Below are 12959 nucleotides of genomic sequence, written 5' to 3'. Positions count from 1 at the left end.
AGTGTACAGTAGAGTAACGGTGATGTTATCCGTCTAAAAATGTGAAACACTGCCATCACCTGAACGTGAAAGGTGCCACAGTGGCCATGTTGACTTGGGCTGGCTCAATCCCTCGGCGTGTCACACTGACTGTCTGACTGCCATCACCACCACCCTGGCTCTGATGGGACTCTCTGGGTTTGTTGGTGGACATATCTCTCTCAGACATGCCCATGCCTTGGCTGGAGAGCTTTCCTGGTTCCCTACGCTCCTGGCATGTATGGGTGGTCGTCAACACAGAGGTGATCAGGTTCCCGTTCCCTGCTTTAGTGTGGGAGAATCTACCCCGGCTTTGGCCTGAGTGGACATTACCACCAGAGAGCTTGCACAAGGCATCCTGTGCGTCTCCATTGTCATCCAGACTTCTGGGGCAAACCTCGCCTGAGGCCCAGTTCCTGTTGGCGTTTCTCCTGACGTGAAGTTCTCGCAAAGCCTTCTGGGATAGCGCGCTGCTGCTGCGGAGGTCAAGGGTGTCCTTGGAGCGTGGTGGTGGAGCTTGCCTCTTGGGGACCTGGGGGCTGCTGTAGGCTGACCGGCTGCCTGTGCCTCTCTCTGGGGCATAGGAGGCTCTGGAGGGGGGACAAGGGGAACAGATACCACCCCTCTGCTGCAGCAGGTGGCTCTTCAAAGCTGCACCTCTTTGCAGCTCATTTGAAAAGGTGGAGGAGGAGGAGGGATGCGTTTTGGCGCTGAGCTGAAACTGTGCTGTGGAGTTATGGAGGCCGCCGCCCCCTTGGTGTTTGGGGTCCAGTCTGGAGAGGGGGATCATGCTCCGGGGTAGGGGGATACCAGAAACCAGACCTGAGCCTGGTTGGGCCTGAGACATGTTCTTAATGTTCACACCGCCGCTCATGGTCAATAAATATCACTGGGACAGTTTCTGAAAGAAAAAGAATAAATAAATGACACACCGCTCTCCATATTTCATATTTACACTTTTTCTCAATCGCCTACAACAATTTTATGGAACAATTGTTGTGGATTTTCAAAACAGAGTCCACAAGACACAAAACTCTGTGGGTTTTTCGCGTTTTGAAAATGTAGCTACCTTCTCAAAACATAAATACATCGACATATACCGTCAAAATTGCTAATATAAATGAGCCCGACTTCCTGCAAAAACATTCACGCAACCATACTTATCTCTTGAGTCCAAACAGACAAAACAGAAAGTTAGTCTGTCTTTTAAAAATCTGCATTTTATTAGCAGTGACTAAATCATGATGATCAGAGTACAACTTTACAAAAGTGCAGAATTATGGGAAATTACTCTCCTTTTTACGTATATTTGACTGAACAATATTATTCCTGATAAACAATTTTTTATTTCAAAAAAATTATCACATTGGGTGGAGGATTCTGTCATCAGTACCATCTCAATCCAATTCCATGTATTCAGTGCAAAGGCTGGTTTGCTCACAGTTTTGTAGACTTTCCATTGGAGCACAGAAACACAATCCACAACAGAAAAAAAGGAAAGGTGAATACAAAGGAGGAACACAACTGAAATGAATGTACAGGCCTCAATTCACACCAAAGCAAAGCTCTATAATGGAAGGTCAAAATGTTGGCGATAATGACTGAATAGTAACCCAAAGTTACTTAGAAGGAACCCAACGTCATTCCCTGCATGTCCACAGTATTGTAAAACATATTGTAGACATTCCCCTTTGCCTTTAACTTTCCATATATTGTACATGGTATGGCACTGATGGGGTGATTAAGTAGTATTTACTTATTGCCGAAAACAGTGTGCAACACAATTGCACACATTTCTCTTACAATGTTTTAATATTCTGTGAACAAAACACTATACAGTGAATTTTTGTATTAACTGATGACATCTGTTTAATTTTTTTTGCAAAAGGTCTAAGATGTTGCAAGTCTAAGGCGTAGTACTAAGGCGAGAAAATGATCAGAAGTTCTGTAGGCCTAGTTGAGCATTTGATCATTGCTGTTCTGATATAAATACCTTTCAACACAGATCCAGAAACTGCTTGAATGCGATTGAGAAAAACTGTTAGCGTTCATTTCCATTTGTATCAGACCCAGCGAAAATCATCAAAACTGTTGTCATGTTTCAATTGATTGATTCTAAGTTGTTGCCTTTTTAATGGTATTTTACTTCCAGACTGGCAAATATCAGTAGCTAGCCTACTGTACACATCATATGGAATCAATCTGAAACAAATTGAGCATTGTTTTAAAGCTCGATGTGTGTGGTCCTGCTTTGTGGGAGACTAGGGAGAACACACGCATGTGTCTGTCTGAAATAAGAAGTTATACAGTGGATCGTGTTCTTGCAATCCGTAGGAGACGGAAGACACAGCATGCTTATTGTAACATTTGTTCCACTGTATACTGGACAACAGATGTGCATATCAGGCTGTCTGTCTGACAACGAGAGAGAGGGTTACAGTCTACAGATTTACTGTATTTCCCATTCAAATATCATTTAAACAAAGACTTACGAATGAGTGGGGGTGTGGATAAGATTGGAGTGTCATGAAAGTCAATTCAAATATATCTTTGTTAGAATGATCTATATCATCAATATTACTTGTTAAGGTTGAAGCAGCTTTGCCACAAACATATTCCAACATGAGGCTCTCCCCTCCAGTGAACTGCATGCTGGGAGAGTCTGTGACCGACTGACACCGTTTGGCACACTTAGCAGGACCGCCGGCCCTTTAAGGTGGTGCCAGCAGCACCCCACCCCAACGTCTGCTCTGGTCCCTTGGACATGCTCCACCACTCCTCCTTAGCGAACCATGGCCTCCCCATCAACACCCAGCCCCTATCTACCACCCTCATATCACAACAAACCAGCACCAGCTATCTGTACCGTGGGGTACTTGTTGACGTGGTGTGCTACAGCTGCACATTAGATTGCCAGAGGCAATCACTTCTAAGATACTCAGTGAAGTATATAATTGGACATGTAGATGTTTTATCCCTATTTACCTCCCTTGCACAACACATGGCACCATGTCTCTGTTCCAGATTAACCACTCAGTAATCACTGGAGTGGAGATAAACAGAACAGGGCCAAGTTTCCCGACAGGGGTGGAATTTAGGCGTATGAGTGTTCTAACGATGCATCTTTCATACAACAGCCGAAGATGTAACATGCATTTCCCTAAAACACCTCGCCTAGAGAACGTTCGCTAGGTGCGTCCGTTGAGGCATGTGTTGATACGGATCGGATCGGAAGAAAGATAGCACTGCTCTCAGATCAGCGTTCTCCCTTTCCAATTTTACCTTAACATTAGAATTATTCCACAATCCTGACGACGGAACAGCTCATTCCCTTCAGCCCTTCAAATTAGTGGATTCGGCTATTTTAGCCACACCCGTTGCTGACAGGTTGAGCACACAGCCATGCAATCTTCATAGACAAACATTGTCAGTAGAATGGCCTTACTGAAGACCTCAGTGACTTTCAACGTGGCACCGTCATAGGATGCCAACTTTTTAACAAATAAGTTAGTCAAATGTCTTCCCTGCTAAAGCTGTACCGGTCGAATGAAATCTTTACGCTACCGCATACAATGACATTCTAGACGATTCTGTGCTTCCAACTTTGTGGCAATTGTTTGGGGATGGCCCTTTTTATTATTATATATTTTTTTACCTTCATTTATTAACAGGGCAAGTCAGTTAAGAACAAATTCTTATTTTCAATGACAGCATAGGAACAGTGGGTTAACTGCCTTGTTCAGGGGCAGAATGACAGATTTTTACCTTGTCAGCTCGGGGATTCGATCTTGCAACCTTTCGGTTACTAGTCCAACCCTCTAACTACTAGGCTACCTCCTTTTTCAGCATAGCAATGCACCCGTGCACAAAGTGAGGTCCATACAGAAATGGTTTGTCGAGATCGGTGTAGAAGAACTTGACTGGCCTGCACAAAGCCCTGACCTCAACCCCATCGAACACCTTTGGGATGAATTGGAACGCTGACTGCGAGCCTGGCCTATTCGCCCAACATCAGTGCCCGACTTCACTAATTCTCTTGTGGCTGAGTGGAAGCAAGTCAACGCAGCAATGTTCCAACATCTAGTGGAAAGCCTTCCCAGAAGAGTGAAGTCTGTTATAGCAGCAAAAGGGGGACCAGCTCCATATTAATGACCCTGATTTTGGAATGAGATGTTTGACGAGCAGGTCTTTTAGTGTACATAGGCCTTGTAGTAGAGCAGCAGATGTTGCCACATACATTGCACGTGCACACACACACACACACACACACACACACACACACACACACACACACACACACACACACACACACACACACACACACACACACACACACACACACACACACACACACACACACACACACACACACACACACACACACACACACACACACACACACACACACACACACACACACACACACACACACACTAATTAAAATGAATCTGTTTGGCATTAATGACAGTGGAGTGACACATCTCCTCCTACGAAGGGTAAAAGCAAAGGAGTAAAACAGAGTTTACTATTTTTGACATATAGTAGAATTTGTACAATTGTAAAGCAGTAATATGAATCTGATCTGAAAATAGCTCAATAGCCATTTTTTTTTTACAAAGGGTTAAAGCAAAGGAGTAAAACAGAGAGTTTACTATTTTAGACATATAGTAGAATTTGTACAATTGTAAAGCAGTAATATGAATCTGATCTGAAAATAGCTCAATAGGCTGAAATAGAAAGTACAGATATTTTCTCACCTAACTGCAGACTTCCTGTTCCACGCCAGCCAGAGTAATTCCTCTATAAGTCCTAAGCATTCCTGCATATGTCAGTGTTCCATACCAACTGCTAACCACTGCAATGGGATAAACCTATAACGCAGTTGAATGCAATGTAAGACCCACGTGTTGCGTTAAAGAGAGTGTGTGAGTGTGTGGGTCAGAGGATGCTGGACACAAATGAGCCAATGGAAGCACTAAGAACGAGGCTTGAATATATTTTAACAGTCTGTTTATGTTTAATGTATTTTCTTCTGCACTAACCCCCTCCCCTCGCTGTCATTCGCTCTTATTCAATCTCTCTCACACGCCCAAATTCCGTACACAACACACACGCACACATACAGTGATTCATATTTTTGTGTGGCATCATGTCAAGCTATCCCTTGAGTTCATGGTCCGTCACTGTTTGATTTTGACATTCAGCACAGCTCCTTCCAACGGGCAAACATCAAACCACACAGCCAGCATTACTGCCCCAGCCCAGTAAACATACCAACAATCAGCCTGCATTGAACCATCCTACTGGGCACAGATGTCAATTGTACCCAGTGGTAATGTGGAACATCTATTCCACATTGGCTCTACAGAATTTCATTGAAATGATGTGGAAACAACGTTGTTTCAACCAGTTGTCTGCCAAGTGGGATGGTTTTTAAATATACAAATCAACTTCCAATAGAATTACTCAATGTTCTCTCTAAAATACACAAGGAAAAATGCCATTTTAATAGCTGGTTGCAGAGAGACCTTAAAATTCAGGGCCTTGTCTTACTACCCAAAGCTGAGGACATTTTGAGGCTAGTTCTGCCTACATCTCTTTATGTTGAACCTAAGACTTGTACCGCTCTTGATTAAGTCGTGTTAACATTCACATGGAAACACAAAACAGAATATAAAAATATACAAAAACTATTGTGAGTTGATATTCAGATGAGGGTTGTAAATGTCCTGGATTTCCAAACAGTCATTCAGATCTTGAAGATCAACGGGATTGAAAAGGGTTGGTTTTATATTCCCAATGTGATATTTGAAAAGTGTAGTGGTCTTCATTTTTTGCTCTCTTGTAAATCCAAATGTTTATAAATCACCCATGAAAGTGGCTAATTTTAATAAACAAGCATATTGGAAAATTGCTAACTATACACCGTCTGACAAAAAAACATGTCTGCTTTCGACCAGTTGCTTGTAGCTCTTCTTCAGTTCAATAGCTAATCCCATCATTTGAAATGGACCAATACAGGAAACTGACCCAATCTGACCCAATCAGCTTGCATCGATCGAATTCTACATTACAACCAGTTGATCAAGTGACGTCTGTGGCAGCAGGCTGAACAAAGTTGTCAAACTGTGAATTTCAGTTTCAAGCATAGCTGAGTTTCAAGCAAAGCTGAGTTTTACACCATAATGATGCATGACTGCCCACTAGAGCTGACCACTAGGCGATAGGCGAGCACCACTTCATAATGACATTGTCTACTTGCGTTATATCTTGATCCATTTCCTAAATTCTGAGTCCCAGAGACTGGAGGGGGGCAAACACACATGCATGCACAAACACATGCACGGACACATAGTCAGACACTGACACACAAACCAACATCCACACACACAAAAGCAACACACAGTGACACACATTCGCCCCCACACACAGACAGACAGGTGGGGGGGTCAGAGGCGGAAGCATCAAAACACTGTGTCTCGCCTTACATTTGGCTCAAGGCCCCCAGTGAGAAGACAGTGGTTGAGCGGGGCTGAGACGCTGTATCTCCATGACGGCTCACTCTTCTGCTTTTGTCATTCAACACGGCCTCCAGCAGAAAGGCATCGGCTGCCTCTATATCCCTTTCACATCTCTGTCTCGCGATAACCATCGCTCGAGTGATTGGAAAATGAGCTTGTTGGAAAGAAAGAAGTGCTCGCGGTGTGTTTCACATACTTATCTACCAATTATCATAATTCTGGTCTAAGTGTTACTGTAATAGGATCATTGGCATCTATTGTTCTGCTGTTTAATAATCATGATGCGGATTTACCGATAAAGCTCAAAATGATGAAACGGGATCTAGAATCGGATTAATATTCCTTATGTTCACTAACCAATAAATAGCTAGGGCTATAATAGGGTTAACACAATGATTCAGTTTGTCTGCCTACAAACACAGGAAGCGCTTGGAGCATAGTTGTGCATACTTGTGTTGTTGTACTTAACGAGGTTAGCCTTTTTGAGATACAACTTGCATTTCCCAAGAGAGACCTACATTGTTGTATGTACAGTGCATTCGGAAAATATTCAGACCCCTTGACTTTTTCCACATTTTGTTACGTTACAGCCTTACTCAAAAATGTATTACAACAACGACAACAAAATATCCTCATCAATCTGCAACACAATGTCCCGTGATGACAAAGCGAAAACAGGTTTTTAGAATTTTGTGAAAATGTATTAAAAAAATAAATAAAAACAGAAATACCTTATTTACATAAGTATTCAGACCCTTTGTTATGAGACTCAAAATTGAGCTCAGGTGCATCCTGTTTCCAAAGATCATCCTTGAGATGTTTCTACAACTTGGTTGGAGTCCTTCTGTGGTAAATTTAATTGATTGTGCATGTCAGAACAAAAACCAACCCTTGAGGTCGAAGGAATTGGCCGTAGAGCTCTGAGACAGGATTGTGTTAAGGCGCAGATCTGGGTAAGGGTACCAAAACAATTCTGCAGCATTGAAGGTCCCCAAGAACACAGTGGCCTCCATCATTCTTGAATGGAAGAATTTAGGAACCACCAAGACTCTTCCTAGAGCTTGCCTCCCGGGTGAGTAATCGGGGGAGAAGGGCCTTGATCAGGAAGGTTATCAAGAACCCAATGGTCACTCTGACAGAGTTCCAGAGTTCCTCTGTGGAGATGGGAGAACCTTCCAGAAGGACAACCATCTCTGCAGCACTCACTCTTTTATGGTAGAGTGGCCAGACATTTACATTACATTTACATTACATTTAAGTCATTTAGCAGACGCTCTTATCCAGAGCGACTTACAAATTGGTGCATTCACCTTATGACATCCAGTGTGGAACAGTCACTTTACAATAGTGCATCTAAATCTTAAAGGGGGGGGGGATACTTATCCTATCCTAGGTATTCCTTAAAGAGGTGGGGTTTCAGGTGTCTCCGGAAGGTGGTGATTGACTCCGCTGTCCTGGCGTCGTGAGGGAGTTTGTTCCACCATTGGGGAGCCAGAGCAGCGAACAGTTTTGACTGGGCTGAGCGGGAACTGTACTTCCTCAGTGGTAGGGAAGCGAGCAGGCCAGAGGTGGATGAACGCAGTGCCCTTATTTGGGTGTAGGGCCTGATCAGAGCCTGGAGGTACTGAGGTGCCGTTCCCCTCACAGCTCCGTAGGCAAGCACCATGGTCTTGTAGCGGATGCGAGCTTCAACTGGAAGCCAGTGGAGAGAGCGGAGGAACGGGGTGACGTGAGAGAACTTGGGAAGGTTGAACACTAGACGGGCTGCGGCGTTCTGGATGAGTTGTAGGGGTTTAATGGCACAGGCAGGGAGCCCAGCCAACAGCGAGTTGCAGTAATCAGACGGGAGATGACAAGTGCCTGGATTAGAGTTGCAGTAATCCAGACGGGAGATGACAAGTGCCTGGATTAGGACCTGCGCCGCTTCCTGTGTGAGGCAGGGTCGTACTCTGCGGATGTTGTAGAGCATGAACCTACAGGAACGGGCCACCGCCTTGATGTTAGTTGAGAACGACAGGGTGTTGTCCAGGATCACGCCAAGGTTCTTGGCGCTCTGGGAGGAGGACACAATGGAGTTGTCAACCGTGATGGCGAGATCATGGAACGGGCAGTCCTTCCCCGGGAGGAAGAGCAGCTCCGTCTTGCCGAGGTTCAGCTTGAGGTGGTGATCCGTCATCCACACTGATATGTCTGCCAGACATGCAGAGATGCGATTCGCCACCTGGTCATCAGAAGGGGGAAAGGAGAAGATTAATTGTGTGTCGTCTGCATAGCAATGATAGGAGAGACCATGTGAGGTTATGACAGAGCCAAGTGACTTGGTGTATAGCGAGAATAGGAGAGGGCCTAGAACAGAGCCCTGGGGACAGGCTTGGTTTTGAGGGGCCAGAGGGTGGATGAACGCAGTGCCCTTGTTTGGGTGTAGGGCCTGATCAGAGCCTGGAGGTACTGAGGTGCCGTTCCCCTCACAGCTCCGGAGGCCAGTGGTGAGAGCGCGTGGTGAGGAGACAGATTCTCGCCACGCCACCTGGTAGGAGCGACCTGTCAGGTAGGACGCAATCCAAGCGTGGGCCGCGCCGGAGATGCCCAACTCGGAGAGAGTGGAGAGGAGGATCTGATGGTTCACAGTATCGAAGGCAGCCGATAGGTCTAGAAGGATGAGAGCAGAGGAGAGAGAGTTAGCTTTAGCGGTGCGGAGCGCCTCCGTGATACAGAGAAGAGCAGTCTCAGTTGAATGACTAGTCTTGAAACCTGACTGATTTGGATCAAGAAGGTCATTCTGAGAGAGATAGCGGGAGAGCTGACCAAGGACGGCACGTTCAAGAGTTTTGGAGAGAAAAGAAACAAGGGATACTGGTCTGTAGTTGTTGACAGACGGAAGCCACTCCTTAGTAAAAGGCACATACATGACAGCCAGCTTGGAGTTTGCCAAAAGGCACCTAAAGACTGTCAGACCATGAGAAACAATATTCTCTGTTCTGATTAAACCAAGATTGAACTGTTTGGCTTGAATGCCAAATGTCACATCTGGAGGAAACCTGGCACCATCCCTACAGTGAAGTATGGTGGTGATAGCATTATGCTGTGGGGATGTTTTTCAGCAGCAGGGACTGGGAGACTAGTCAGGATGGAGGGAATCATGGACAGAGCAAAGTACAGAGAGATCCTTGATGAAAACATGCTCCAGAGCGCTCAGGACCTCAGACTGGGTTGAAGGTTCACCTTCCAACAGGACAACGACCCTAAGACAACGCATGATTGGCTTTGGGTCAAGTCTCTGAATGTCCTTGATTGGCCCAGCCAGAGCCCGGACTTGAACCTGATCGAACACCTCTGGAGAGACCTGAAAATAGCTGTGCAACAACGCTGCCCATCCAACCTGACAGAGCTTGAGAAGATCTGCAGAGAAGAATGGGAGAAACTCCCTAAATAAAGGTGTGCCACACTTGTAGCATTATACCCAGGAAGACATGAGGCTGTAATCGCTGCCAACGGTGCTTCAACAAAGTGCTGAGTAAAAGGTCTAAATACTTATATAAATGTGATATTTCAGTATTTTGTATTTTAAATACCTTTGCAGACATGTCTAAAAACCTGTTTTTGCTTGTTCATTATGGGGTATTGTGTGTAGATTGACGAGGAAACATGTAAATGTAATCCGTTTTAGAATAAGGCTGTAACACAACAAAATTTGGAAAAAGTAAAGGGGTCTGAAAACTTTCTGAATGCACTGTATGTGTGTTTATTTAAGCTAATTGTTTACAATCGTTTAAAATAGACCAAATTTAAAACAACTCTGTCCGTTCTCTCTGTGATGTGGATAAGACATAGCAGATGATACATCTAAATCCACAGAGGCGAAAAAGAGACATGCCATGAGACTCAGGACAGGCCAAAGTGTACCACCAGGATCACCCGTCCGCAGCTGGGTCCCAGTGTTCCCATCACTGCCACCTAGATAACAGATACTGGGAGACCAGTGTGCCAGCCCTTCCGTTTCCCAGAACAGATCACTACTAATCCAATTGTGCCTCATTCAGCTAGTCAAGCTCAGTCCTCAATCCGTCATACATTCTAATGCAATTAAGGCAGCTATGCAGCAGGCACTCTCCTGAAGGAATGTGTGTGTGTCTGCATGTGTGTGCGTGCATGCAGACAGACACGCACTTCTAAATAAGTTGTATTGCTTCTTTAATCAGTACAACAAAATATCAATTAGCCTTTAAAAATGATCAACTTGGAATAGCTCACACAACGTGTCATTGGAACACATGAGTGACGGTTGCTGATAATGGACCTCTGTACGCCTATGCAGAAATTCCATAAGAAAATCTGCCATTTCCAGCTACAATAGTCATTTACAAAATGAACAATGTATACACTGTATTTCTGATCAATTTGATGTTATTTTAATGGACCAAAAAAATGTGCTTTTCTTTCAAAAACAAAGACATTTCTAAGTGACCCCAAACTTTTGAAAGGTAGTATAGATTGGCTGAAACTGGCATCTTATGAAGGCAAGTAGAGTCACTAATATAAACGAGAGCTGCAACTATGCTTCCGGACATGTCATCCATTTTGCTGTTGAAACATTGTCGCCCTGCAACATTCAGCCATGTAGAGACACACACACGTCTATCTAAGCAGTTATCACAGCTAATTAGTTCACGATTAAAAGGGTTTTAATCCATTTTAAACACTAAATACTGAGTGGAATTCTAAGCTCCGACAGCATATGTTGGATTAGTCCTGGAACTTTGTCTGCTATAGCCACTGCAGGCTTTGGGAGGGTGAGTTAAGAAGGGGAATTTATTCCTTACTAGTCACTTTAAAGGTCTAATCTATCCAGCCCTGGGCCATGGTGATGATATCACTGCCGCCCAGCTGAGCTCATGCTGCAGGGCAGTTTACAGGGCAGCAACTCATGTCCAATGATGTCACAGACTTTCAAAGGTCTCTCCTACAGAGCGCACATGCAGCCTCAGTCAACTATGTATCCCTCAATCCATTAAGCAAGGAAAGGTAGAGGTGTCATTATTTCAGTTATCTAACTTAAACAGGAATTTAGAGACACCGGTGACCTTGTTCGTTGTCCATTGACTCGTTTTTCCACATTTACTTTCCACTTAATCCCAAACCAGTCTGTTTCAAAAGAATACTTGCCAAATCCAAAATGGCCAAACTTTAAAAGCAGTAGTCAGAGGAGAGAAAGTACACCCTGCCAGTGCCAACCAACCCTGTGACATCCCACAAAAACAAGCAAGACCACTGCAGTCAACATGTTATGTAACTGACACAGTTCTCTATTGAACTCTTACTATTACTGCAGTAATGGATGACGCTGTAGTGCAGTGAGTGCAGTGAGCATTGATGCTGCAGAGAGTGTAGGCGTGGGACCATCGTTCTGTGTTGCTTAGCCTACAGATCTGTATGTGGGCTGACAAGTAGGTCAGTAGAATACGGAATAGTACAACTGTGTTTTAAGGAGCACTGGAGATTGAATACCTGCCGTTCTGCATCTAGTTTACCTTATAAGGTGCAGTGGCAGTGAGATTAAGTTCACACATATCAAATGTAAACATGTGATCCTCTCTGTGCAGGTAGAGGTGGATGAGACTCCCTGGTTGTCCTGAATTATTGCCTCAGAGTTTCCCTTTGAGCAATGCTACAGTTCATCAGGAGTTTATGCATTCAGTAATCCTACTGTCATGTCTTCCTCTTCATCGTCATGCTGGCAAGATCTCTACCGTCTTGATCAACTGTCAGACTGCGTTATGGACATATAACATGCCCCATCCGGAGGTGTGCCTTGAGAACTAAGAAGTCTCCTCTGAAGTACATAATAAGATGGATTGGATGTGATAGAACACACCATTCTTGGAGGAATCCACACACCCGTTTCCAAGCTGCTATCACTTCTGCCATAGATATTTCCATATACTACCATGTTATTATATTGAGGGGTAATGTCTAAGACTAGGTTATACATAAACATCCTTCACTTCACCTCACCACCACAAATTCACTGATTTGTAACGCGAGCTATTCTAGCTGGTCAATGAGAAGTCGATCAATGTGTTTCAAGTGACCCCTATTCCCTATATAGAGCACTACTTTTGACCAGAGCCCTGGTCAACGGTGGTGCACTACATAGGGCGCCATTTGGGACACTTCCTATGAGAGTTCCATGAAAAACACCACATGCCAAACAGATTGAAGGTTCCAAGGCAAACACGTGTCCAGACTCTGGGTTTGTCGGGGTGGAAAGACTACCACTGGAGCGTGTCTCTGGACCAGACGGCCCAAACCAGAGTCCACATTGGCCCGGACACACAGGGTGTGGCGGTGAGCATCACTGAGACGTGGCAGTCAGAGAGGCTAAAGGAGACCTTTGTCCGTTATACAAATTATACACTTAGT

At 44.5% G+C, this 12959-nt stretch overlaps 1 protein-coding gene across 13 annotated transcripts in view; it reads right to left on the bottom strand.

Moving 5' to 3' along the window:
* LOC124031607 (neuron navigator 1-like) overlaps positions 1–12959 on the bottom strand; it is a 143447-nt gene that overhangs the window by 109356 nt on the left and 21132 nt on the right. For all 13 annotated transcript variants that reach the window (XM_046343061.1, XM_046343055.1, XM_046343059.1 and 10 more), the window contains exon 2: positions 60–919. In XM_046343061.1, the coding sequence (XP_046199017.1) occupies positions 60–892 (833 nt within the window). In that variant the 5' untranslated portion in view covers positions 893–919. The remainder of the gene's footprint in view (positions 1–59; positions 920–12959) is intronic.

The sequence above is a fragment of the Oncorhynchus gorbuscha genome, linkage group LG03 (assembly GCF_021184085.1).
Source record: "Oncorhynchus gorbuscha isolate QuinsamMale2020 ecotype Even-year linkage group LG03, OgorEven_v1.0, whole genome shotgun sequence".
Taxonomy (NCBI): Eukaryota; Metazoa; Chordata; class Actinopteri; order Salmoniformes; family Salmonidae; genus Oncorhynchus; species Oncorhynchus gorbuscha.
Note: the sequence above shows the minus strand (reverse complement) of the source record. Positions and strands in the feature narration are given on the sequence as shown.